The sequence below is a fragment of the Hypanus sabinus genome, chromosome 29 (genome assembly GCF_030144855.1).
Source record: "Hypanus sabinus isolate sHypSab1 chromosome 29, sHypSab1.hap1, whole genome shotgun sequence".
Lineage (NCBI taxonomy): Eukaryota > Metazoa > Chordata > Chondrichthyes > Myliobatiformes > Dasyatidae > Hypanus > Hypanus sabinus.
Window position 1 is genome coordinate 1597500 of NC_082734.1, and position 27985 is coordinate 1625484.

Consider the following 27985-nt stretch of genomic DNA (forward strand, 5'->3'; position numbering starts at 1 on the left):
TGTCACATGTAAAACAGCCCTGTGTCACCCGTCACATGTAAAGCAGCCCTGTGTCACCCGTGTCACATGTAAAACAGCCCGGTGTCACCCGTGTCACATGTAAAACAGCCCTGTGTCACCTGTGTCACATGTAAAACAGCCCTGTGTCACCCGTCACATGTAAAACAGCCGTCACCCATGTCACATGTAAAACAGTCCTGTGTCACCCGTCACATGTAAAACAGCCCTGTGTCACCCGTCACATGTAAAACAGCCCTGTGTCACCCGTGTCACATGTAAAACAGTCCTGTGTCACCCGTCACATGTAAAACAGCCCTGTGTCACCCGTCACATGTAAAACAGCCCTGTCACCCATGTCACATGTAAAACAGCCCTGTGTCACCCGTCACATGTAAAGCAGCCCTGTGTCACCCATCACATGTAAAACAGCCCTGTGTCACCCGTGTCACATGTAAAACAGCCCTGTGTCACCCGTGTCACATGTAAAACAGCCCTGTGTCACCCGTGTCACATGTAAAACAGCCCTGTGTCACCCGTCACATGTAAAGCAGCCCTGTGTCACCCGTGTCACATGTAAAACAGCCCGGTGTCACCCGTGTCACATGTAAAACAGCCCTGTGTCACCTGTGTCACATGTAAAACAGCCCTGTGTCACCCGTCACATGTAAAACAGCCGTCACCCATGTCACATGTAAAACAGTCCTGTGTCACCCGTCACATGTAAAACAGCCCTGTGTCACCCGTCACATGTAAAACAGCCCTGTGTCACCCGTGTCACATGTAAAACAGCCCTGTGTCACCCGTCACATGTTAAACAGCCCTGTGTCACCCGTCACATGTTAAACAGCCCTGTGTCACCCGTCACATGTAAAACAGCCCTGTGTCACCCGTCACATGTAAAACAGCCCTGTGTCACCCGTCACATGTAAAACAGCCCTGTGTCACCCGTCACATGTTAAACAGCCCTGTGTCACCCGTCACATGTAAAACAGCCCTGTGTCACCCGTGTCACATGTAAAACAGCCCTGTGTCACCCGTGGACATGTAAAACAGCCCTGTGTCACCCGTGTCACATGTAAAACAGCCCGGTGTCACCCGTGTCACATGTAAAACAGCCCTGTGTCACCCGTGTCACATGTAAAACAGCCCTGTGTCACCCGTGGACATGTAAAACAGCCCTGTGTCACTCGTGGACATGTTAAACAGCCCTGTGTCACCCGTGTCACATGTAAAACAGCCGTGTCACCCGTCACATGTAAAACAGCCGTGTCACCCGTCACATGTAAAACAGCCCTGTGTCACCCGTCACATGTAAAACAGCCCTGTGTCACCCGTGGACATGTTAAACAGCCCTGTGTCACATGTAAAACAGCCCTGTGTCACCCGTGTCACATGTAAAACAGCCCTGTGTCACCCGTCACATGTAAAACAGCCCTGTGTCACCCATCACATGTAAAACAGCCCTGTGTCACCCGTGGACATGTTAAACAGCCCTGTGTCACCCGTCACATGTAAAACAGCCCTGTGTCACCCATCACATGTAAAACAGCCCTGTGTCACCCGTGGACATGTTAAACAGCCCTGTGTCACCCGTCACATGTAAAACAGCCCTGTGTCACCCATCACATGTAAAACAGCCCTGTGTCACCCGTCACATGTTAAACAGCCCTGTGTCACCCGTCACATGTAAAACAGCCCTGTGTCACCCATCACATGTTAAACAGCCCTGTGTCACCCGTGTCACATGTAAAACAGCCCTGTGTCACCCGTCACATGTTAAACAGCCCTGTGTCACCCGTGTCACATGTAAAACAGCCCTGTGTCACCCATCACATGTAAAACAGCCCTGTGTCACCCGTGGACATGTTAAACAGCCCTGTGTCACCCATCACATGTAAAACAGCCCTGTGTCACCCATCACATGTAAAACAGCCCTGTGTCACCCGTCACATGTTAAACAGCCCTGTGTCACCCGTCACATGTAAAACAGCCCTGTGTCACCCGTCACATGTTAAACAGCCCTGTGTCACCCGTGTCACATGTAAAACAGCCCTGTGTCACCCATCACATGTAAAACAGCCCTGTGTCACCCGTGGACATGTTAAACAGCCCTGTGTCACCCATCACATGTAAAACAGCCCTGTGTCACCCATCACATGTAAAACAGCCCTGTGTCACCCGTCACATGTAAAACAGCCCTGTGTCACCCGTGTCACATGTAAAACAGCCCTGTGTCACCCGTGGACATTGCGGGTTGTTTTTCCACAGCGACCCAGTCACAAACATATTCCCTGAACATATTCAGGCAGTCCGCCCAGTCAGAACCCACTGCCTGTCTTGGACCCATGGGAGACAGCTGCAGGAGCAGGTTAACCAGGGCACCCTATGCGCTCCCACTGGATGACTACATATACAGGGTGGCACTGAAACATAGCAGAAGCGAGGGGCAACACACACACAAGATGCTGGAGGAACTCAGCAGGCTTTGGCCCTCTGCATCCACCCACACAGCCCGGCTCACCAGCACTGGGTCTGGCACCTTCCCTCATCAGTATCCAGGATTATATTCCCGGATGTGAGGGATCCGGGTGGGAGAGATGCCCCTCTCATGCGGGCCGATGTTCCAACTGTGAGAAATTCCCCCCGTCCCCCTATCTTCAGTGGCGTTCCAGGTGTGATCTGATCTGGGATCACATTCCAGTTGGGAGAGATTCCTATCCCCATCTGGGAGCACATTGCAGGCCGTAGGCGTCTTCCTTTGATCTGCGCTGCCATTCCCGATGGGAGGGATCAGTCTGGGTGGGAGGCGTGTGATCTAGGCAGATGTTTCAGGTGGGACCTGGGCAACTGTTGTGGGTTTCCTGACCCTGGACCCATCTCTCTCTGTCCGGCAGTCGGACTTGTTCCAGGAGGACCTATTCCCTGACACGGCGGGGCCAGAGCCAGCTCTGGATGCGGAGGAGTGGCTGTCAGGAAAGGATGCCAGCCCGATCTACATCTCGCTGAAGAACGGGGGCACTGGCCCCAGCAAGGCAAAGCCCTTGCAAATCTGTCGCAAGGTGCTGGACGTGAAGAGCAGCTCCCACAGGGGGGCCGGCTCCGAGGCCACAGTGGACGTGGTGAGTGCTGTGGGTTTGACTCCCCAGGAAACTGGTCCCCCCCGTGTGTGATTGGTGTGACTGTGTGTGTTTGATGTGTGACTGTATGTGTGTGATTGATGTGACTGTATGTGTGTGACTGTGTGATTGATGTGTGACTGTATGTGAGTAATACCTACTGCTCGTTATGCCGCTGGCATTTAGGGCAGCTATGAAGGTGATAGAAACATAGAAAACCCACAGCACAAAACCCTTTGGCCCACAAAGCTGTGCCGAACATGTCCTTACCTTAGAGATTACCTAGGGGTACCCAGACCCACAGGGTCCTCTATCTCTGGTAGTGTTCATGGCTTCCTTCATCATGTTAGCTTCCACTTGGTTTCACGACTGTCAGTCACGCAAGTCCCGGGTGGAGACTCAGGAACACCATCGCACTGGGATGGAGAAGGATTCTTCATTGCTGTTTCCATAACAGTTTTGTGTTTGACCAGTCAGGGTAGTTAGTCCTGAGCTGAACCCCGAACCTGGAGGACCGGTGGACCACTCTTAGACTGGCCTCTACCCTTTGACCTGTTTGACACGGGTGGCCCCACCAGGAGCCAAAGTTTAAAGGTAACATAGTTCTCTGGGTCATCGAGGCACACAAGCCTCCAAACCCAATGACAAGGTTGCGGTCCTCTTTGAGGGTAAGTGTGACTGTTTGAGTGTGTGCACAAGCATCTAGAGTGAACATACAGGGCTGTGTGTGAGTGTGTATGTCTATGTGTGAATGTGCATATTTCTGTGTGTTCATGCAGCAATGTGTACAAATGTCTGTGTGTGAGTGTATGAGCAACTGTGTATGTCCATGCACGTGTGTGCATTTGTGCAAATGCATATGCCTGTGCACAGGAAGTGTACAAGTACCTGTCTCAAAGTAGGCAGAGGGTGAAGGCTGATGGGACTTACTCTGGCTGGAGGTCTGTGGTGTTGCACAGGGTCCTCTGCTGTTGGTAATAATACTCCCAGTGGCCACTTTATTAGGTACAGAGAGTACCGAGTGTTTATATATAAAAATGTAGATTGGTGGGTAAGAAGGTTTTTGTAGACAATATGAAAATTGGAGATATTGTGGATGGTGTACAAGGGCACAGCAGGAAATAGATCAGTTACAGATTATGGGCAGTTAAATGGCAGATGGAGTTTAATCCGGGCAAATGTTAGGTGTTGTACTTTGGGAGGTCAAATGTAAAGGGACAGGGCACAGTCAATGCCAGGACCCGTAACTGCTGACAGTTCCGGTCATCCCACCGCAGGATGGGAGAGGGGGCAGATGAGGCTCACCAGGGTGCTGCCTGGATTAGAGGACCTGAGCTGGAAGAGGTTGGCCAAACTTGGGTTGTTTTCCCTGGAGCAGCAGGGAGGTTTATAAATAAGCTTATGAGAGGCAAAGATAGAGCAGATAGCAGTATCATTCTTGCGTCAGAATCAGCTTCATTACAAGGCATATGATGTGAAATTTGTGGTTTTGCAGCAGCAGCTCAGTGTAAGATATAAAAATAACCAGAAGTAACAAGATGGTGCTTGTAGGGTCGTGGTCTGTTCGGGATCTGATGGCAGAGGGGAAGAAGCTTTCCCAGAATCATTGAGTGTGGGTCTTCAGACTCCTGTACCTCCTCCCCAATGAAGAACAGGGCACGTCCCATACGGTGAGGGTCCTTAGTGATAGATGCTGCCTTCCTGAGGCATCGCTTCTTGAGGATGTCCTCGATGGTAGGGAGTGTTGTGCCCGTGAGGAAGTTGATTGTCTACAACCCTCTTGTAATCCTGTGCAATGGAGCCTCCAGACCAGACAGTGATGCAGCCTGTCTGAATGCTCTCCACCGTACATCTGCAGAAATTTACAAGTATTGTGGTAACATGGGCCTCCTAGTATTCAGCAGGAACTTGAGGAGCATGCACTTAGATAAATTACTCATGGTTGTTAGAATGGGGGGAGATTTTAATTTCTGCTGTAGTGACCAGACTATTGGTCTACTCAGCCCATTAAGGGCCTGGACAAGGTGAAATCTTTAAGATGTGTCTCCTGGGCAAATACATCCCTTCCTTACTTGGGAGGGTGCGATGCTGGAATTCCTCTTGGGGAACGAGACAGCGGGCAGTCGGGGAGCGTGTCAGCTCCAGTGACGATAATCCGATCACATTTAGGATGACTTCTCATTTATCTTCACGCTGATGTGGTCTGCAGTACGCTTCTCTATGTGACCAGCAACAGAATCCATGCATCTCTCCATGTTTACATCATTGCCTCCCTGATCGTTCTCCATTTGGTACGTGGAGCTCAGAAAAATAGAGGGCTATGGGTAACCCGGGTAATTTCTAAGGTAGGGACGTGTTTGGCACAGCTTTGTGGGCTGAAGGGCCTGTATTGTGCTGTAGGTTTTCTGTTTCTGTTTGGTGTTTCCAAAGCAGTCAGTCTCGCAGTGCTGAAACTGGCCCCAGTTTTTCATCAGCTTCAGAATTGTTTTGGCCTGGTAATCGCAAACAAGAGAAAATCTGCAGATGCTGTAAATCCAAGAAACACACACAAAATGTTGGAGGAACTCAGCAGGCCAGACAGCATCTATGGAAAAGAGTAAACAGTCGCTGTTTTGAGCTGAGGCCCTTCATCAGGACTATTTAATTAGCATGCAGATTTGTATAAAGGGTGTTTCTTGGCAGCGACCAGTGTGCTGAGCTGCCTTTTAAAAATCTCATTCAGATCTGAAGACTGGTTGCTGTTAAAGTTAATATTTGCTCTATTCCATAGCCCCAGAATACACTCTACATTATCTTGCAGGTGTACAAGGAGTGGGTGAGGCTTCACTTGAGAACTTTGTAGTTTTGGTCAGTCTATGGTTAACTGGAGACGGTGTGGAGGAAGAGATTTACGAGGATGAAGCCGGCATTCAAGGGCCTGAGAGGTTGCCCAGACTGGGTTCAGAACATAGGAGAATTGATGAGCAAGCTTATCGAAGTGTTTAAAATGATGACAGGCACAGAGAAGGTGGGCAGTCCAGAGCCAGGGGGCGTAGATGTTGGGCAAGAGCCATTGCTTACCACATAGAGGGTGGCAAGTCGATGCCAGAGGAAGTGATGGGGCAATTACAATGGTGTCTTTGAGCACTAGATTGGTCCATGGAGGACAGAGGAAGTGACTGAGTCGGCACAGTGGTTGGCAGGGGCCTGGTGAGCTAAAGGGCTTGCATCCTGAGGACTGGACAATGGCTAATGTTATCCCACTTTTTAAGAAAGGAGGGAGGGAGAAAACAGAGAACTATCGACCTGTCAGCCTGACATCAGTAGTGGGGAAGATGCTAGAGTCCATTATTAAAGATGAAATAGTGGCATATCTAGATAGCAGTGATAGGATTGGGCCGAGCCAGCATGGATTTACCAAGGGTAAATCAGGCTTGACTAATCTATTGGGAGTTTTTCGAGGATGTAACCAGGAAGTTAGACAAGGGAGATCCAGTGGACGTTGTGTACCTCGATTTTCAGAAGGCATTTGATAAGGTCCCACATAGGAGATTGGTGGGTAAAATCAGAGCTCATGGCATTGGGGGGAAGATATTGACATGGATAGAAAACTGGTTGGCAGATAGGAAGCAAAGGGTAACGGTGAATGGGTGTTTCTCAGAATGGCAGGTGGTGACTAGTGGGGTGCCACAGGGCTCGGTATTGTGACCACAGCTGTTTACGATTTACATCAACGATTTAGATGAAGGCATTGAGAATAACATCAGCAAGTTTGCTGATGATACTAAGCTGGGTGGCAGTGTGACATGTGATGAGGATGTTAGGAGAATTCAGGGTGACTTGAATAGGCTGGGTGAGTGAGCAGATACTTGGCAGATGACGTTTAATGTGAATAAGTGTGAGGTTATCTACTTTGGGAGTAAGAACAAGAAGGCAGATTATTATCTGAACGGTGTAGAGTTGGGTAAGGGAGAAATACAAAGAGATCTCGGAGTCCTTGTTCATCAGTCACTGAAGGTGAATGAGCAAGTGCAGCAGGCAGTGAAGAAGGCTAAAGGAATGTTGGCCCTTATTACAAAGGGAATTGAGTACAAGAATCCTTTTGCATTTGTACAGGGCCCTGGTGAGACCACACCTGGAGTATTGTGTATAGTTTTGGTCTCCAGGGTTAAGGAAGGACATCCTGGCTGTAGAGGAAGTGCAGCGTAGATTCACGAGGTTAATTCCTGGGATGTCCGGACTGTCTTACGCAGAGAGGTTAGAGAGACTGGGCTTGTACACGCTGGAATTAAGGAGATTGAGAGGGGATCTGATTGCAACATATAAGATTATTAAGGGATTGGACAAGATAGAGGCAGGAAATATGTTCCAGATGCTGGGAGAGTCCAGTACCAGAGGGCATGGTTTGAGAATAAGGGGTAGGTCATTTAGGACACAGTTAAGGAAAAACTTCTTCTCCCAGAGAGTTGTGGTGGTCTGGAATGCACTACCTTTAGTGGAGACCAATTCTCTGGATGCTCTCAAGAAGGAGCTAGATAGGTATCTTATGGATAGGGGAATCAAAGGATATGGGGACAAGGCAGGAACCGGGTATTGATAGTAGATGATCAGCCATGATCTCAGAATGGCGGTGCAGGCTTGAAGGGCCGAATGGTCTACTTCTGCACCTATTGTCTATCTGTGCTGTTTTGCTCTGTGACCCTGAGTTGTGTGCGTAACTGTGGGCATTCAGTGTGAGATTGTGCCTCTGAGCTGTCCCCCTACCCCTCATTCTCTCAACAGATCCTAACTCAGTAACTACCTGCATCTTCCCCACTTCCTAAAAATCTCTTCACCCAAAACCTTCTCAGCCTTTCCCCGACCCTCATCTCACCCTTCTCTCCCCAACCACTTTCACCTACCTACCCCCAATGCCCCCTTCTCTCTCCATACCTCACTCACCCTCCCTCTCCCCAACCAGTTTCACCTACCTACCCCCAATGCCCCCTTCATACCTCACTCACCCTCCCTCTCCCCAACCACTTTCACCTACCTACCCCCAATGCCCCCTTCTCTCTCCATACCTCACTCACCCTCCCTCTCCCCAACCAGTTTCACCTACCTACCCCCAATGCCCCCTTCATACCTCACTCACCCTCCCTCTCCCCAACCACTTTCACCTACCTACCCCCAATGCCCCCTTCATACCTCACTCACCCTCCCTCTCCCCAACCAGTTTCACCTACCTACCCCCAATGCCCCCTTCATACCTCACACCCTCCCTCTCCCCAACCACTTTCACCTACCTACCCCCAATGCCCCCTTCTCTCTCCATACCTCACTCACCCTCCCTCTCCCCAACCACTTTCACCTACCTACCCCCAATGCCCCCTTCTCTCTCCATACCTCACTCACCCTCCCTCTCCCCAACCACTTTCACCTACCTACCCCCAATGCCCCCTTCATACCTCACTCACCCTCCCTCTCCCCAACCACTTTCACCTACCTACCCCCAATGCCCCCTTCTCTCTCCATACCTCACTCACCCTCCCTCTCCCCAACCAGTTTCACCTACCTACCCCCAATGCCCCCTTCATACCTCACTCACCCTCCCTCTCCCCAACCACTTTCACCTACCTACCCCCAATGCCCCCTTCATACCTCACTCACCCTCCCTCTCCCCAACCAGTTTCACCTACCTACCCCCAATGCCCCCTTCATACCTCACACCCTCCCTCTCCCCAACCACTTTCACCTACCTACCCCCAATGCCCCCTTCTCTCTCCATACCTCACTCACCCTCCCTCTCCCCAACCACTTTCACCTACCTACCCCCAATGCCCCCTTCTCTCTCCATACCTCACTCACCCTCCCTCTCCCCAACCACTTTCACCTACCTACCCCCAATGCCCCCTTCATACTCCACTGACAATTTCTCCCCTCTCTCCCCAGACTCAGGTCATCGAGAGCCTTCGGGCAGATATCGAGAAGCTGAGGGCGACCGTAGAGGAACAGGGACAGCGAATCGCTCAGCTGGAGGGCAAGGAGTGAGCTGCTCCCACCCTCCCCCGTCCCACGCTGCTCCCACCCCCCCATCCCAGTGGGTGCTGCCTTACCTTCTCCACCCCCCTCCCCTCAAAGGGGTCTGGGGAGCAGGGTTGTGAGGCACCTGTCCCATACAGGAACCCCTCCCTTTTACATACATTAGATTCACTGTGAAGCTCCTTAAAGGAGCAGTCCCGAAATTGGATTCTGTACTCTGCTCTCGGATCGGGGATCCGATTAAAATGAGGGATCCCTTCCCACTCTCCTTGGGTAGGGCGTGGAAGAGGGTTGGACAGAACAAAATTTGATGTCCATTCTACCCCACTCCCCCCCACCCCCGTTATGAGCCTCGTCGGTGGGTGGGGTGGGGCGGCTGAGCTGTCCAATGGGCAGGCAAGCTTCTTCTGGGTGGGGAGTGGGAGGGGTGAAGAGTTCCAGTGGAGGGTCAGAGGAACTTCCATCAAATGTCACCTGGGAAGTGGTGGTGGGGGGGGTGGAAGCTCGTCTTGCTTTTTAAAAAGTAACTGCATTTGGCTTTTGTACCGGAGACCTCTCTGCGTGGAGATCTCCCACGCATCCCTCTCTCGCGAGAGGGGTCAGAGGGAAGGTGAGGGTGAGAGAGGGGTCAGAGGGAAGGTGAGGGTGGAGGGTGAGAGAGGGGTCAGAGGGAAGGTGAGGGTGGAGGGTGAGAAGGGTCAGAGAGAGGGAAGTTGCAGTGAGGTAGAAGAGGTAGGGGAGTGAGGGAAGGAAGAGAGGGTTGAAAGTGATGAGAGAGAGGTGGTGAGGGAAAGAAGGGATAGGGAAGAGGTGGGATGAGATGTGACGAGCAAAGGACGGGGGTGGGAGGAAATGGAGAAGATGGCAGCAGCTTTAGAATGAAAACCCCTTGCCAGGCTGGGAGGGGCTCCTGTAAACCGCGGTTCCATGTGTGAGATCCATTGCTTTATTAAACGAGAACAGGCTCTGTTATCTGGTGTCCAGTTCCCTCAAAGACTTGTGTATTTGAGTCCCCCCGTGGACCGTCTGTCCCCCAAATCCACCGCCAGGAGCGGGGCCGGTCACTGTTGGATTTACACAGACCTGGGGCCTCAGAACGTGACTGAGAGCCAGGTGTTGAGGGCTGTTCCCTCGGCCTGAAGTCAGTGTAGAATTTACGCAACCCCCAGAGCCAGGGAATGGGGCTGCTTTTGATTTACACAGATCTAGAACTGGCGAAGACGGCGCAATTAATCAATGAGATTTATTGAGTATCGGGGGGGGGGGGGGGTCTGTCTCAGCTTGTGCTGTTCACCTCAGGACCCCGGGTGGCCTCCCACTGTTCGAGGGTGAGGGTCTTCAGTTCCAGTGCGTGGATAGCCTTTAGTTCCTCATTCAGACACCCGTTCACCATCCTGTGCAGGAAACACAGGCTGTCAGGACAAACTCATCCCCATCACCCCTCCTTCCCAAACAGCCCTTCACGCCCCCACCCCACTTCCCATCTCCATCACCCCCTCCCCCCAAACTGCCCTTCACCCCCCACACCACTTCCCGTCTCCATCACCCCCTCCCCCCAAACAGCCCTTCACCCCCCACACCACTTCCCGTCTCCATCACCCCCTCCCCCCAAACAGCCCTTACCCCCCCACACCACTTCCCGTCTCCATCACCCCCTCCCCCCAAACAGCCCTTCACCCCCCCACCCCATCTCCATCACCCCCTCCCCCCAAACAGCCCTTACCCCCCCACACCACTTCCCGTCTCCATCACCCCCTCCCCCCAAACAGCCCTTCACCCCCCCACCCCATCTCCATCACCCCCTCCCCCCAAACAGCCCTTACCCCCCCCACACCACTTCCCATCTCCATCACCCCCTCCCCCCAAACAGCCCTTACCCCCCCACACCACTTCCCGTCTCCATCACCCCCTCCCCCCAAACAGCCCTTCACGCCCCCACCCCATCTCCATCACCCCCTCCCCCCAAACAGCCCTTACCCCCCCACCCCCATCTCCATCACCCCCTCTCCCCAAACAGCCCTTCACCCCCCCACCCCATCTCCATCACCCCCTCCCCCCAAACAGCCCTTACCCCCCCCACCCCATCTCCATCACCCCCTCTCCCCAAACAGCCCTTCACGCCCCCACCCCACTTCCCATGTCCATCACCCCCTCCCCCCAAACAGCCCTTACCCCCCCACCCCACTTCCCATCTCCATCACCCCCTCCCCCCAAACAGCCCTTCACGCCCCCACCCCATCTCCATCACCCCCTCCCCCCAAACAGCCCTTACCCCCCCACCCCATCTCCATCACCCCCTCTCCCCAAACAGCCCTTCACCCCCCCACCCCATCTCCATCACCCCCTCCCCCCAAACAGCCCTTCACGCCCCCACCCCACTTCCCATGTCCATCACCCCCTCCCCCCAAAGAGCCCTTCACCCCCTCACCCCACTTCCCATGTCCATCACCCCCTTCCCCCAAACTGCCCTTCACCCCCCCACACCACTTCCCGTCTCCATCACCCCCTCCCCCCAAACAGCCCTTCACCCCCCCACCCCATCTCCATCACCCCCTCCCCCCAAACAGCCCTTCACCCCCCCACACCGCTTCCCGTCTCCATCACCCCCTCCCCCCAAACAGCCCTTCACCCCCCCCACCCCATCTCCATCACCCCCTCCCCCCAAACAGCCCTTCACGCCCCCACACCACTTCCCGTCTCCATCACCCCCTCCCCCCAAACAGCCCTTCACGCCCCCACACCACTTCCCGTCTCCATCACCCCCTCCCCCCAAACAGCCCTTCACCCCCCCACCCCATCTCCATCACCCCCTCCCCCCAAACAGCCCTTACCCCCCCCACCCCATCTCCATCACCCCCTCCCCCCAAACAGCCCTTACCCCCCCACACCACTTCCCATCTCCATCACCCCCTCCCCCCAAACAGCCCTTACCCCCCACACCACTTCCCATCTCCATCACCCCCTCCCCCCAAACAGCCCTTCACCCCCCCACCCCACTTCCCATCTCCATCACCCCCTCCCCCCAAACAGCCCTTACCCCCCCACACCACTTCCCATCTCCATCACCCCCTCCCCCCAAACAGCCCTTACCCCCCCACCCCACTTCCCATCTCCATCACCCCCTCTCCCCAAACAGCCCTTCACCCCCCCACCCCATCTCCATCACCCCCTCCCCCCAAACAGCCCTTCACGCCCCCACACCACTTCCCATCTCCATCACCCCCTCTCCCCAAACAGCCCTTCACCCCCCCACCCCATCTCCATCACCCCCTCCCCCAAAGAGCCCTTCACCCCCTCACCCCACTTCCCATGTCCATCACCCCCTTCCCCCAAACTGCCCTTCACCCCCCCCACACCACTTCCCGTCTCCATCACCCCCTCCCCCCAAACAGCCCTTCACCCCCCCACCCCATCTCCATCACCCCCTCCCCCCAAACAGCCCTTCACCCCCCCACACCGCTTCCCGTCTCCATCACCCCCTCCCCCCAAACAGCCCTTCACCCCCCCACCCCATCTCCATCACCCCCTCCCCCCAAACAGCCCTTCACCCCCCCACCCCATCTCCATCACCCCCTCCCCCCAAACAGCCCTTCACCCCCCCACACCGCTTCCCGTCTCCATCACCCCCTCCCCCCAAACAGCCCTTACCCCCCCACACCACTTCCCGTCTCCATCACCCCCTCCCCCCAAACAGCCCTTCACCCCCCCACCCCATCTCCATCACCCCCTCCCCCCAAACAGCCCTTCACCCCCCCACTTCCCGTCTCCATCACCCCCTCCCCCCAAACAGCCCTTCACCCCCCCACCCCATCTCCATCACCCCCTCCCCCCAAACAGCCCTTCACCCCCCCACACCGCTTCCCGTCTCCATCACCCCCTCCCCCCAAACAGCCCTTCACCCCCCCACCCCATCTCCATCACCCCCTCCCCCCAAACAGCCCTTCACCCCCCCACCCCATCTCCATCACCCCCTCCCCCCAAACAGCCCTTCACCCCCCCACACCGCTTCCCGTCTCCATCACCCCCTCCCCCCAAACAGCCCTTACCCCCCCACACCACTTCCCGTCTCCATCACCCCCTCCCCCCAAACAGCCCTTCACCCCCCCACCCCATCTCCATCACCCCCTCCCCCCAAACAGCCCTTCACCCCCCCACTTCCCGTCTCCATCACCCCCTCCCCCCAAACAGCCCTTCACCCCCCACACCACTTCCCATCTCCATCACCCCCTCCCCTCAAACAGCCCTTCACCCCCCCACACCACTTCCCATCTCCATCACCCCCTCCCCTCAAACAGCCCTTCACCCCCCACACCACTTCCCATCTCCATCACCCCCTCCCCCCAAACAGCCCTTCACCCCCCCACACCACTTCCCATCTCCATCACCCCCTCCCCCCAAACAGCCCTTCACCCCCCACTTCCCGTCTCCATCACCCCCTCCCCCCAAACAGCCCTTCACCCCCCCACACCACTTCCCATCTCCATCACCCCCTCCCCCCAAACAGCCCTTCACCCCCCCACACCACTTCCCATCTCCATCACCCCCTCCCCCCAAACAGCCCTACACCCCCCCCACACCACTTCCCATCTCCATCACCCCTCCCTCCCTAACACCCATCCCTGGCACCCAGTTCCCCCCTCACAGCCGCCCACGTCACCCTCCTACAGCTGTTCTCGGCACCCACTCTTTCCCCGTCTGTCAAACCCCCTACACCTGTCCCGTCTCTGTCACCCCTCCCCTATGCCCTCTCATTTCCACCCTCTCCCTGTCCTCCACCCCTCCTTGTCTCCATTACCCCTCCTTCTCTATCTCCACCTCTCATCTGTAAACTTCCTCCCTCCCCATCTGCGTCACTCCCTCCCCATCGCCGTTACACTTACAATATGTCACCAAGATTCATCTTATTGTGGCCATACTCAACAAATCCAGTAACTACGATAGAATTGGTGAAAGACCACATACACCAACAAGACGAACAACCGTTGCACAAGGGACAACAAACTTCGCAAATACAGAAAGAAAAGAAATAATAAAAAATAAATAAGCATTAATTAAAGAGAATATGAGATGAAGAGTCCTTGAAAGCGAGTTCCTTGGCTGTGGGAACGGTTCAGTGATGGGGCAAGTGCCTGATGGTTGAGGGTAATAACTGTTCCTGAACCTGGTGGTGTGGGTCCTGAGGCTCCTGAACTGCACACTCCAGCTGGGCCTGACTGACTTTATAAAGATGCAGCAAAACTTCCCAATTCTTCAACGCAGCGCCTCGACTAATAAAGGCAAATATGCCCCGTCAACCAGTGCGGCCACTTTCAGGGAGCTGTGAAAATGCACCCCAGAATCCTGCTGGAAGGGCAATGGTTTAAAGAGGTAACTTTAAACTTTTAACTCTAAAGGTTTAAAAAGGTAGCAAACTTTTTCACCAGAAGGTGGTCCATCTATGGACGAAGCTTCCAGAGGAAACACGTTCGGCCAGGTAGGTGAATGGGAAATGTCGAGAGGGATATGGGCCAAAGACAGGCAGACAGGAATCTGGACCGAGGAGCTTGTCTCCATGCTGTATGACTCTGTCACTCTAGTTATCAGTTTGCTGGTTACTGTCCTTGCTCTCGTCATCTGAACTTGACACTGTCGCCCCGTTTACATAAGACTGTCATGGGACCTGACGGGGTAACAGCACGCTGGTTTCCTGGTCTGACCCTGAGTCTGTTTCCAATATCCACAGCATCTCAGTACCAGGGCAGCTGCCCTCAATCCCCACCTGCCTGAAGCCTCATGGACCCTTCCACTGAGGCCTTCTCCCGCACCTCCACCAACTTCGGAGTCTCCCAAACCAAACGCTGGAGGAACTGAGCGGTCAGGCAGCATTTGCAGAGCAGAATGATCTGATGATGAAGGGTCTCAGCTCAAATCGTCAACTGTTTATTCCCTCCATAACGCTGCCCGACTTGCTGAGTTCCTCCAGCATTTTGTGTGTGCTGCTCTGGATTTCCAGCATCTGCAGAATCTCCTGTGCCTCTGACACATCCCTGAAGACTCATCCTCTCAAAGTCGGGATACGGAAAAGATTCACAAGGGTAACACTGCAACTGGTGCAGTGGACAGTGGAGAGGCCTGTCTCACTGTCTCGAGGCCTTGGTCAAGCTGGCTAAGTGGCCAAGGAATGGCAAATGGAGTTTAATTGGGATAAGTACAATGTGTTGTTTCAGGAAGGCAAATGTTCAGGGTGAACGGCAGAGCCCCGGGGAGTGTTTTACAACAGAGGGATCTTGCAGTACAGGTACCTGGTGCCCAGAAAGTGGCATCACAGATAGACAGGAGGGTGAAGAAGGTGTCTGACACAGCCAGGGTTCAGAGTACAGGAGCTGGGACGTTATGTTGCAGTTGTACAAGACGTTGCTGAGACCACGCTTGGGGTGTTGTGTTTAGTTCTGGTCAGAAAGGGTGTGATTCAGCTGGAAAGGGTTAATCAGGAAAGATTCACTGGGACTGGAGCGCTCGAGTTAAGGTGGGGCTGGGCAGGCTGGGACTGTTTTCCCTGGAGCCAAGGGGGCTGAGGGTGACCTGACAGAGGTTTATAACACCAAGAGGGGTGTAGGCAAGGTGGATGGTCGGTCTTTTCCTATGGTAGAAAGTCTAGATCAGGAGATTTAATGTCAGAGGGCAGCGAAGGGGCAACATTTTCACTCAGAGGGTGGTCTACACATGGAACGAGCTGCCAGAGAAAGTGGTTTAGGCAGGTACATCATCAACATTTAAAAATCACTCTGTTAAGTACCTGGATGAGAAAGGTTTAGAGAGTTAGAGACCAAACACAGGCTAATATGACCAACTCGGGAAAGCATCTAGTTTTCAAGAACTAGATGGGCCAAATGGCCAGTTTCTGTGCTGTATAAATCCCTGAATCTCTGACCCAACAGCCTTCCCCAGTCTGTCAGGGATCCTCTCTGCCAAGGCCCCTCCCTGCACACTCTCCCCGTGGCCGTCCGCCACCAGCTCCCCGCTTCCCTTTTACACTTCTCCTTCTGAATTTCCTGTTTTCAGCCCTGCTTCGCAATCCCCTTAACAGTTTGATCTTTCCGGCCTGCTGTTTCTCCTTCTCTTGTCCCCCTCCTCTCATCTCAAAAAGTCGATCGTATACGCCCTCACCTCCTCCTGGGAACACAGCCTGTACACCACCACTTTTTATGCAGCTCCCCCAGGTAACATCCATTCCCAGATCCTCCCCTTGTGGTGTTCCACCCCCCCCCCCCCCCATGTCACACAGCTTAGAACCAGGCCCTTTGGCCCAATCAGGCCACATTAACCCAGATCCCCACCCGGACTCCTGTGAAAGTGGTTATATTGTGATCGCTGGTCACCCCAAATCTCCCCCAACCAGCATGTGCTCCACTTGGCTGGGCTCCTCTCCCAGAACCAGGCCCAGCAACCCCACTTTCCTTGCTGCGTCAGAACCGAGGGTAGCATGCTTTAGTAACACCAGCTCCTCCTGGACACCCCAGTGCCTAATCGAAAATCTGCATCCTCCACTACATGGGTTCTGGACTTCTCTAAGATGTCTGCTTTCTCTCACCAGCAGTGATATTCTCCCAGTAAATCCAAACGTCTGGTAGAATTTATAACCCGGTGTAATAAACCTCCAATATCCTGTCAGGTCCACAGGTCAACATCCTGGACAACAGGACAATACCCCACCAGAAACTGGACGTTACCCCACCTAACATCCAGACACACACTTTAATAGTCCGAGCTCTCTAGCACAGAACCAGATTCTAACATCCGGACACACATAGAGCCCAACCACAAACACAGAAACAGGCCCTAACATCAGATGCAGAGCCCAACCACACAGAAACAGGCCCTAACAACGGACGTAGAGCCCTACCACACAGAAACAGGCCCTAACATCGGACACAGAGCCCTACCACACAGAAACAGGCCCAAACATCGGACACAGAGGTCTAACTCACAGAAACAAGCCCTAACATCAGATGCAGAGCCCAATCACACAGAAACATGCCCTAACATCGTACGCAAAGGTCGAACACACAGAAACAGGCCCTAACATCGGACACAGAGCCCTACCACACAGAAACAGGCTCTAACAACGGACGTAGAGCCCTACCACACAGAAACAGGCCCTAACAACGGACACAGAGCCCTACCACACAGAAACAGGCCCTAACAACGGACACAGAGGTCTAACTCACAGAAACAGGCCCTAACAACAGACACAGAGCCCTACCACACAGAAACAGGCCCTAACATCGGACACAGAGGTCTAACTCACAGAAACAAGCCCTAACATCAGATGCAGAGCCCAATCACACAGAAACATGCCCTAACATCGTACGCAAAGGTCTAACACACAGAAACAGGCCCTAACATCGGACGCAGAGGTCTAACTCACAGAAACAGGCCCTAACATCGGACACAGAGGTCTAACTCACAGAAACAAGCCCTAACATCAGATGCAGAGCCCAATCACACAGAAACAGGCCCTAACATCGTACGCAAAGGTCTAACTCACAGAAACAGGCCCTAACATCGGACGCAGAGGTCTAACACACAGAAACAGGCCCTAACATCGGACACAGAGCCCAATCACACAAAAACAGGCCCTAACATCAAATGCAGAGCCCAATCACACAGAAACAGGCCCTAACATCGTACGCAGAGCCCAATCACACAGAAACAGGCCCTAACATCGGACGCAGAGGTCTAACTCACAGAAACAGGCCCTAACATCGGACGCAGAAGTCTAACACACAGAAACAGGCCCTAACATCGGACGCAGAGGTCTAACACACAGAAACAGGCCCTAACATCAGATGCAGAGCCCAATCACACAGAAACAGGCCCTAACATCGGACGCAGAGGTCTAACACACAGAAACAGGCCCTAATATCGGACGCAGAGGTCTAACTCACAGAAACAGGCCCTAATATCGAACGCAGAAGTCTAACACACAGAAACAGGCCCCAACATCGGACGCAGAGGTCTAACACACAGAAACAGGCCCTAACATTGGACGCACACTTCTATAGTCACAGAGTTCTACAACACAGACACAGACCCATGGCCAAACAGTTTCCTGCCTAAAAATCTTGCCCTGAATATTCTCCTTTGAACTTACTCCCCTCCCCACCACCTTAACTGCATACCCTGTGGTATTAGATATTTCATCCCTGAGGAAAAAGATACTGCCTCTCTACTCTATCTGTGCTTCTCATAATCTTACAAACAGCTTTCAGATCTCCCCTCTGCCTCTGCCGCTCCAGAGAAAACAACCCCATGTTTGTCCAGCCTCTCAATGCGGCTCGTGGCCTCTAATTCAGGCAGCATCCAGGTAAATGTCCTCAGCACCCTCTGCAAATCTTGCTGCATCTTGCACACCTGGGGCTCAGGAAAAACTGGGGATTGGTGAGGGAAGGTTTTACCGTCCCTGGCACTGGCTGTGAATAATCCCCCCCACCACCCCCCGTGTCTCACCTGTGTCGCTGCAGGAGGGGCTTTGATTCGAAAGCCTTGGCGACCACCAGCACTCGGAAACTGGTGGAGCATTTTTGGGCGGTGATGTCCTCTACCTCCTGGGGAGTAGACGAGAGGGTGCCGTTTAATTGCAATGGGAGCTGGGGTCGCAGGCTGGGACAAAGAAACAAAGTGATCCCCACTGCACCCATGGGTAACTCAGCCCAACTCATCCCTGCTGACCCAGGTGCCTACATTTCACCCATATCCCTCTGTACTAGGGCTCCCAACCTGGGGTCCCTGGTCTAAACCTTTCCTATCCATATACCAGTCCCAGTGTCATTTAAATGCTGTTAATGTACCTGACTCAACCACATCCTCTGGCCGCTGGCTCCACATATGGAGATCACCATGGATTAAAAAGCTTCTCCTCATGTCCCAAATAACTCTCTCTCTTCTCACTTTAAACTTGTGCGCTCTGGTTCTTGATTCCCCAATCCTGACAGTGACTACCCCCCTAATCTACATCTCTCGTGCTTTTACTCTGGGGAAAACAGTCCCAGGCTGTTCCCCCCATGGTCAGTAAGCCTCTATCAACCCAGACAGGGAAACAGTCCCCACCTGCCCAGTCTCTCCTTGTAACTCATGCCCTCATTTACCCACCCTTCGTGTAGCTCGCTGACCAGAACAGCACACAGTGCGGTCTCTTCAATGTCCTGTGTGTGGCATCCGTCGGTCCCTCCCAGGCTGACCAATGTCCTGTACACCTGTACCATAACGTCCCAGCACCACGAATGATGAAGGCCAATGTGCCAAACACCCTTTTCACCAACCTGTCAACCTGTGACTCTACTTTCAGGGAGCCATGTGCCTACACTGCTCGGTTCTTTTGTTCGACACACTCCCCAGGGTCCTGCCATTCACTGTGAACATCCTGACTCCCTAACCTGACTTCATCCTTGTCTGCGTTCAGTTCCCACTGCCTTCCTTATCCCAGTTCTTCAGCTAATTTGGATCCTGGTGTAACCAGAGACAACCTTCCTTACTGTCCACCACACCAGCAGAGTTAGTGTGGACTGTAATCCCAGTAACCACGTCAACAACACTGTCAATCGAATTGTTAATACAGAGAACTGACCACAGTGGAGCTGACACTGATCCCTGTGACACACCACTTGTCACAAGCCTCCGATCTGAATAATAATCTTCCACTACCTCCCTCCCTCTCCTCTCACTGAGCCAATTCTGGTAGCCAGCTGAACCTGGATCCCATGTGACTTTACCATCCAGACCAACCTAGCACATGGGACGGTGTCAAAAGCCTCAATAAAGTCCACGTAGATGACGTCTACCACCCTGTTGTCTTTCATGCAATTTTGGTGTTATGCACAAACTTGCTAATCGTGGCACCTACTTCCTGATCTGAATTCCGGTCCTGGGAATTATCCATTAGCAAATTCCTCCCAAGGTCAAAACCATGTACTTCCCGTTGCAGACTGCACTGGACCCACTCTGGTCAGAATTGTTCCAGTGAAAATTGCCCTGCACCCACCATAAAATTCAAGAATATATTACACCACAAGACAAATTAGACCATTTGGCCCATGAAGTCTGCTCCGCCAATTGAAATATCTCTCTCAATCCCATTCTCCTGACTTCTTCCCTAATTAACAACATGTCAATCAACGCTTTAAGTTTATCCAGTGTCGGCCTCCACAGCCACCTGTAGCATTGAGCCCCACAGATTCACCATCCGTTCCATACAGGAAATTCCTCCTCATCTCTGTTCTGAGGATGTGCCATCTGGTCCTAGACTCACCCGATATCGGAAACATCCTCTGCACATCCACTCCGTGTAGGCCTTTCAATATCCGATGTGTTCCAATGAGATCTTCCCTCATTTTTTGAAACTCCAGCCAGTAAAGGCCCAGGGTCATCAAATACTCTCATACATTAACCCTCTCATTCCCAGGACCACTCTTGTAAACATCCTCTAGACCCTCTTCAATACCAGTGCATCCTTTCTTAGATAAGGGGCCCAAAACTGCTCACAATACTCCATTCATCTGACCAATGCCTCAGCAATACATCCTTGATGAAGTAAGAAGCTGGGAGGTGATTGGTGGAAAAGGCAAAGGGCTAAAGGAAAAGGAATCTGATAGGAGAGGAGAGTGGACCATGGGAGAAAGGGAAGGAGGAGGGGCGCCAGAGGGAAGTGATGGGCAGGAGAAGAAGAGAAGGAATGAGAGAGAAATTAGAATGGGAACGGAAGGGAAGGGGAGGGGTGAGAAATTACTGGAAGTTAGAGAAATCAATGTTCTTGCCGTTAGGTATTGATTTATTTATTGAGATATAGCAATAATAGGCCATTCTGGCCCTCTGAGCCACACTGGACAGCAGCCCTGAGCCTAGTCATGGAATGATTTACGATGACCAACTGATCTACTAATCGGAACAGCTTTGGACTGTGGGAGGAATCTAGAGCACCCAGAGGAAACGCACTGTCACACAAATTCCTTACAGACATTGGCAGCAATTGAACCCAAGCGTTGTGCTAACCTTTGCTACAAAAGAAAAGTACACTGGCAGGGATGACGGCAGAGCAGCAATGGCTGGAATTACTGGAAGCAGTTCCGAAGGCACGGGATATACACATCTCAAAGAGAAAGAAGTACTCTAAAGGTAAAAAACACAACCGTGGCTGACGAGAAGCTGAAGAAAGGGCATATAATAGAGCAAAGATTAATGGGACGTAGAGGATTGGGAAACTTTAAATTCAAACAGAAGGCAACTAAAAATTTTAAAGTGTAAAAGAGAGGTGAGAATGGATATTGGACCGTTGGAAAACGCTGGAGAGGTAGTAATGGGAGACGATGAGGAAGCCACCTCAGTGAGGAAGCTACAAGACTGTTTTGACAACACAGATTGGGGCTTGTCAGACCTGGAGGAATATGCTGGTTCAGTCCAAGGATATATTTTAAGTTATGCACAGAAAATGTAATAACACAAAATACAATTAAGGTGTTTCCCAATCAAAAGCTGTGGATTAACAGCAATGTGAGGGCACTTCTCGGGGAGCGCGATGCAGCCTGCAGGTCAGGAGGCAAACAAGCCTACAGTGAAGCACGGGGGCATCTCCACAGGGGCATCGGGAATGCAAAGTGCAAATACAAATCAGTTTGATAACAACAACCCCCGCAGCATCAAGGCGCTGACAGACTACAAAACCAATAATCTGCTGCCAGATGACGACGCCACACTGCCTGATGTCCTAAACCGGTTCTTTGCCCACTTTGATACTTGGAGGGAGGAGGCTGCTCCACTCAGTAACCCACCTGACGATGAGTCCACTCTGGTCCTTAAGCAACGTCAGGTGAGATCCACCCTGAGGAAGGTGAATGCGAGGAAGGCAGCTGGCCCAGACGGAGTGCCCGGCCGGGTACTGAAAGCACGTGCCGACCAGCTTGCTGGGGTGTTTACGAGTATATTTAACCTCTCACTGCAACAAGCTGTTATTTCAACATGCCTTAAAACCTCCACCATCATCCCAGTGCCCAAAAAATCAGCTGTGAAGTGCCTGAATGACTATCACCCTGTAGCACTGACACCCATAGCCGTGAAGTGCTTTGAGACACTTGTGCTCTCACACATGAAGGCTACAATCCCACCTGATCTGAACAACACCAGCTTGCCTGCCGGGCAAACCGCTCCACAGAGGATGCAATCACAACAGCCCTCCATGTTGCTCTGACTCACTCAGAGGAACCGAACACTCATGTGAGGATGTTATTTGTGGATTTCAGTTCTGCATTTAACACAGTCACCCCCCCATAAACTGGTCAGCAAACTGAACACTCTTGGCCTTGATTCCTCCCTGTGCTCAGGGGTCATGGACGTTCTCACAGACCAACCACAGCAAGTCAGAGTTGGTCAGCACACCTCCACCACCCTCATCTTAAACACAGGCACCCCGCAGGGCTGTGTGCTGAGCCCTATGCTCTACACACTCTTCACACATGACTGCACCCCCATCTACACCTCCAACTCCATAATTAAATTAGCGGACGATACCACAGTGGTTGGCCTGATCTCGGACGAGGATGAAACAGCCTACAAGCTCGAGGTGGATCATCTGACGGAGTGGTGTAAGGACAACGACGTGGTCCTTAACATGTCTAAAACAAAAAAGATGATCATTGACTTCAGGAGATCAAAGGACAGAGTACACACCCCCCCCCCACCATGTACATGGAGAGGTCGTGGAAAGTGTGGAAAACCTGAAGTTCCTCGGAGTCATGTTGTCAAAGCAGCTGACATGGACCACCAACACCTCACTGACACGGACCACCGACACCTCGCTGACGTGGACCACCAACACCTCGCTGACACGGACCACCGACACCTCGCTGACATGGACCACCAACACCTCACTGACACGGACCACCGACACCTCGCTGACGTGGACCACCAACACCTCGCTGACACGGACCACCGACACCTCGCTGACACGGACCACCGACACCTCGCTGACACGGACCACCGACACCTCGCTGACACGGACCACCGACACCTCGCTGACATGGATCACCAACACCTCACTGACATGGATCACCAACACCTCACTGACAGGGACCACCAACACCTCGCTGACACGGACCACCGACACCTCGCTGACACGGACCACCGACACCTCGCTGACACGGACGAACAACACCTCGCTGACACGGACCACCGACACCTCACTGACACGGACGAACAACACCTCGCTGACACGGACCACCGACACCTCGCTGACACGGACCACCGACACCTCGCTGACGTGGACCACCGACACCTCGCTGACACGGACCACCGACACCTCGCTGACAGGGACCCCCAACACCTCGCTGACACGGATCACCGACACCTCGCTGACACGGACCCCCAACACCTCGCTGACAGGGACCCCCAACACCTCGCTGACAGGGACCACCGACACCTCGCTGACAGGGACCCCCAACACCTCGCTGACACGGATCACCGACACCTCGCTGACACGGACCCCCAACACCTCGCTGACAGGGACCCCCAACACCTCGCTGACGTGGACCACCAACACCTCGCTGACGTGGACCACCAACACCTCGCTGACGTGGACCACCGACACCTCGCTGATGTGGACCACCGACACCTCGCTGACGTGGACCACCGACACCTTGCTGACATGGACCACCAACACCTCGCTGCTTGTGAAAAAGGCAGAACACAGACTCCTTTTCCTCCGAAAGCCAAACTCCCACAAAAGCTGTTGCTTAACTTCTACAATTTAATTAAAACCATCCTGACCAACAGCGCCACTGTGTGGTGTGCCAGCTGCACAGCCACAGTGTGGTGAAGGCGGCCCAGCGAATTATCAGGATGGAGCTCCCAGGACTGGACACCATCTACTCCAGCAGACTCAGGAGGAAAGCAATCAGCACAACCAGAGACACCACACACCCCGGCCACTCCCTGTTTGACCCGCTGCCGTCCAGCAAAAGGTTCCGGACTCTAAAACACAGAAGAAATAGTCTGAGGAACAGCTTCTACCCAGAGCTGTGGCCTCCATCACACCACTCCCGCAGAACTGTCAGCACACACAAGGACTCAAATACCTGCACTAACGGCACTTTGTGCATTACTGTGACATTCTGGTGCTGCTGCAACTTATTTTCTGCTACTTATCTATTTAATACTTTTTTTCCATTACTTTGTTGTTTTTATCTACCACTTTGTTTGATTGCCTGAGAGGAAGCCAAACAGAGTTTCATTGTAACTATGTATAACGACAATAAAGATCATTCAATTCAATTTTGCATCAGTCTTCACTGTGGAAGACGCTAGCATTATGGTGGAAGTTCTGGGTGTCAGTGGGCATGAAGTGTGTGAAGTGAGAAGGTTCTTGGGAAACTGATAGGTCTGAAGGTAGATAAGTCACCTGGACCAGATGGTCTACACCCCAGGGTGAAGAGATCGCTGAGGCATTAGTAATGGTCTTTCAGAATCACTGGATTCTGGAACGGTTCCAGAAGACTGAAAAATCACAAATGTCACTCCACTCTTCAAGAAGGGAGAGAGGCAGAAGAAAGGAAATTACCTCAGGGGGTGCAAAGGCGTGGGAGCTGTTTGCTAGGGATGAGGTTTTGGGGTACTTGCAGGCAGATGATGAAACAGGCCGGTCGGCATGGTTTCCTTGAGGAAAAATCTGTTGAATACTTTGGAGAAATAACAAGCAGGATAGACAAGGGAGAAACAAGAGAAAATCTGAACAACACAAACAAAATACTGGAGGAACTCAGCAGGCCAGGCAGCATCTATGGAAAAAATACAGATGACGTTTCAGACCGAGACCTTTCAGCTGAACTGATGTTGGATGTTCAGAAAGCCTTTGACAAGGTGCCACACACGAGGCTGCTGAACAAGTTATGAACCCGTGGTATTACAGGAAAGCTTCTAGCATGGATAAAGCAGTGGCTGATTGGCTGAAGGCAAAAAGCGGGATTAAAGGGAGCCTTTTCTGGCTGGCTGCCGGTGACTGGTGCTGTTCCATAGAATCCGTGTTGGGAGCAATTCTTTTATGTTATATATCAGTGATTGGGATGATGGAATTAATGGCTTTGTTGCAAAGTTTGCAGGTGGTACGAAGATAGTAGAGGGGGAAGTAGTTTTGAGCAAAGAAGTGGCAGATGGAATACAGGGTCAGGAAGTGAATGGTCATACATTTTGCTAGAAGAAATGATTGGATATTTTCTAAATGCACAGAAAATTAAAAAATCTGAGCCGCAAAGGGACTTGGGAGTCCTTGCGCAGGATTCCCTGAAGATTAATTTGCAGGTTGAGTCTGTGGTAAGGAAGACAAATGCGAAGTTAGCATTCATTTCGAGAGGACGAGAATATAAAAGCAAAGATGTACTTTCTAAGGCACTGGTGAGCCTTGCAGCATTGTGAGCAGTTTTGGTACAAAGGAGGTTCAGAAAAATGATTCCAGGATTGAACAGCTTGTCATATGAAGAATATTTGATGGCTCTGGGCCTGTATTCACTGTAATTTTAAAGAATGAGGGGTGACCTCATTGAAACCTAGCGAATAGTGAAAGGCCTTGATAAAGTGGATGTTTCCTATGGTGGGAGAGTCTAAGATCAGAGGAAACTACCTCAGAATAGAGGTGTGTCCTTTTAGAATGGAGATGAGGAGGAATTTCTTTAGCCATAGTGAATCTGTGGAATCATTGCCACAGGTTGCAATGGAGGCCTAGTCTTTCAGAATATTTTCAGGATAAGGTAGAGGGAGAGGTTGATAGATTATTGATTGGCCAAGGCATGAAGGGATAGTGGGCGGGGGGGGGGGGGGGAAGGCAGGAGATCGGGTCTGGGAGGGAAACTGGATCAGCCATGATGAAATGGTGGAGCAGATTCGATGGGCCAAATGGCCTCGTCCTGCTCCTGTATCTTAAGCTGCCCCACGTAGGAGGTACCCAGAGGGATATAGAGTGTTACGCCTCCAGCCTGAGAGTGGCAGCACAGGAGGACAGGTTGGTGTGTGGATTCAAAATGGTTGGTCCCTTGGATATCCAGCCTGTCTCCGTCCTAGTTTTCCTGTGATGCAAGTGCGCACTGCGACCTCTGGGTGCTCCCCCTCTGCAGCCTCTCAGAGACATCGTCAACCTCAACACCCTGGTGGCCCCCTCTCCCTCAGCCAGGGTTCCCCAATCAGGCCAGCCCTGTCCTTCACCTAATAGGAACGTAGTAAATCAGTCCCACCCCTTTACCTGCCAACACCTTCTCCCCATCAACCCTAGCAAGTTCTTGTCTAATGCCAACAAAATGTGCTTTGACCCAAAGAGAGGACTTTGACTTGGGGACCACTTCTATCACATTCCACAACTATTTTAAAACCAACACAATTATGGTCACTTCTGCCTAAGTGCTCCGCCTGACTCATCAGTCAACGTCACAGGAGGAGTTCCCTCTCTGCCCTGGTCACACCAAACAAATTCCGCACCACCCAAGCCTCAGGAGAGAGGGTGGGGTGTGTGAGAGGAGGGCTGATAATGGGAGTAGAGTGGCCAGTCCCATTCAACATGAGGAAAGTTAGAAATCACCAAGTGTTACAATCCCATCGTCATAGCAGCTATCTGCAATGTCCCAATATATTCCCTCCATGAATTCCCATTGGCTGTTCAGGAAAATATCCAACAATCCCATCAGAGGACATTGTTAAAGCTTTCATTAGTTCCAACCAGGTAATCAGCATTTGAGGACCTGTTAATGTATCCATTAAACCCCAGGACACCAGATTAGACCCCAGCCTGTTACCCACTCCCGGGGATCTGCTATTCTGTATATAAACCCCCTGAACCCCTGGATTAGATCCCAGCCTGTTACCCACTCCCGGGGATCTGTTATTCTGTATATAAACCCCCTGAACCCCTGGATTAGATCCCAGCCTGTTACCCACTCCCGGGGATCTGTTATTCTGTATATAAACCCCCTGAACCCCTGGATTAGATCCCAGCCTGTAACCCACTCCCAGGAATCTGCTATTCTGTATATAAACCCCCTGAACCCCTGGATTAGATCCCAGTCTGGAATCCACTCCAGGGGACCTGTTATTCTATATATAAACCCCTGGAATAGATCCCAGTCTGTAATCCACTCCAGGGGACCTGTCATTCTATATATAAACCCCTGGAATAGATCCCAGTCTGTAATCCACTCCAGGGGACCTGTTATTCTATAATTGAATCCCTGGATTAGATCCCAGTCTGGAATCCACTCCAGGGGACCTGTTATTCTATATTTAAACCGCTGAACCCACAGATGAGATCATAGTCTGTAAGCACTCCGGGGTCTGTGATTTTATAAATAAATCGTGCAAATGCCACGAGCGTAACTCTCCCCCCACCCAAGGTGATTTGCCTAGGATCTAGGGGAGCGCTTGCAGCTGACACTGCCCACCCTCCATCCCTCGCCTCCTCACCACGTGGTCTGCTTGCAGCTCTTTCAGCAGCTTCTCCCGGACCCCAGTCGCCGTGACACTCGCCATATTGAGGTAGGATCTGGCGGAAAAAGACAATGAGGTTGGTGTCTCGATTCCATCAAAACAAACTGCGGCTAGCTCGCATTTTTAATCAAAGTAAAGATTCAGAACGTCAGAGAAAACTCTGCAACCTTTCAGTTCCGCTGCAATTCTGAATTCTGCGGCAGTGGTCCAGGCTCAGCAAGTTTCCTGGCAAAATAAACCACTTTCAAAGCATCTCAGTCTGGCGTGCGGGGCGGAAAGACGGATGTGCGCCTTCCTTCCGCCCTCCCTGCCCCACCGCATGATTGACAGCGCGATGTACCCAATGGTGGCGCGGTAATGTGCGAAGCTAGCCACTAGGA

The 27985-nt window shown here is 52.4% G+C and overlaps 1 protein-coding gene, 1 long non-coding RNA gene and 1 pseudogene across 2 annotated transcripts; 2 read left to right on the forward strand and 1 right to left on the reverse strand.

Moving 5' to 3' along the window:
* LOC132382864 (coronin-1A-like) overlaps positions 1 to 10102 on the forward strand; it is a 55424-nt pseudogene extending 45322 nt beyond the window's left edge.
* Positions 10103 to 10342: 240 nt separating this feature from the next.
* zgc:112271 (uncharacterized protein LOC553698 homolog) lies at positions 10343 to 27913 on the reverse strand. The gene is made up of 4 exons (XM_059953343.1): positions 27773 to 27913; positions 27582 to 27660; positions 18606 to 18703; positions 10343 to 10510 (listed from the first exon to the last, which is right to left on the reverse strand). Exons 2-4 carry the CDS (start codon positions 27645 to 27647, stop codon positions 10393 to 10395), a joined length of 282 nt encoding a protein of 93 aa, XP_059809326.1. The 5' UTR covers positions 27648 to 27660; positions 27773 to 27913; the 3' UTR covers positions 10343 to 10392.
* On the forward strand, positions 13671 to 18157 carry LOC132382866 (uncharacterized). The gene is made up of 2 exons (XR_009508484.1): positions 13671 to 18072; positions 18113 to 18157. It is a non-coding gene; the product is annotated as an uncharacterized LOC132382866 (long non-coding RNA).
* Positions 27914 to 27985: the final 72 nt, after the last annotated feature.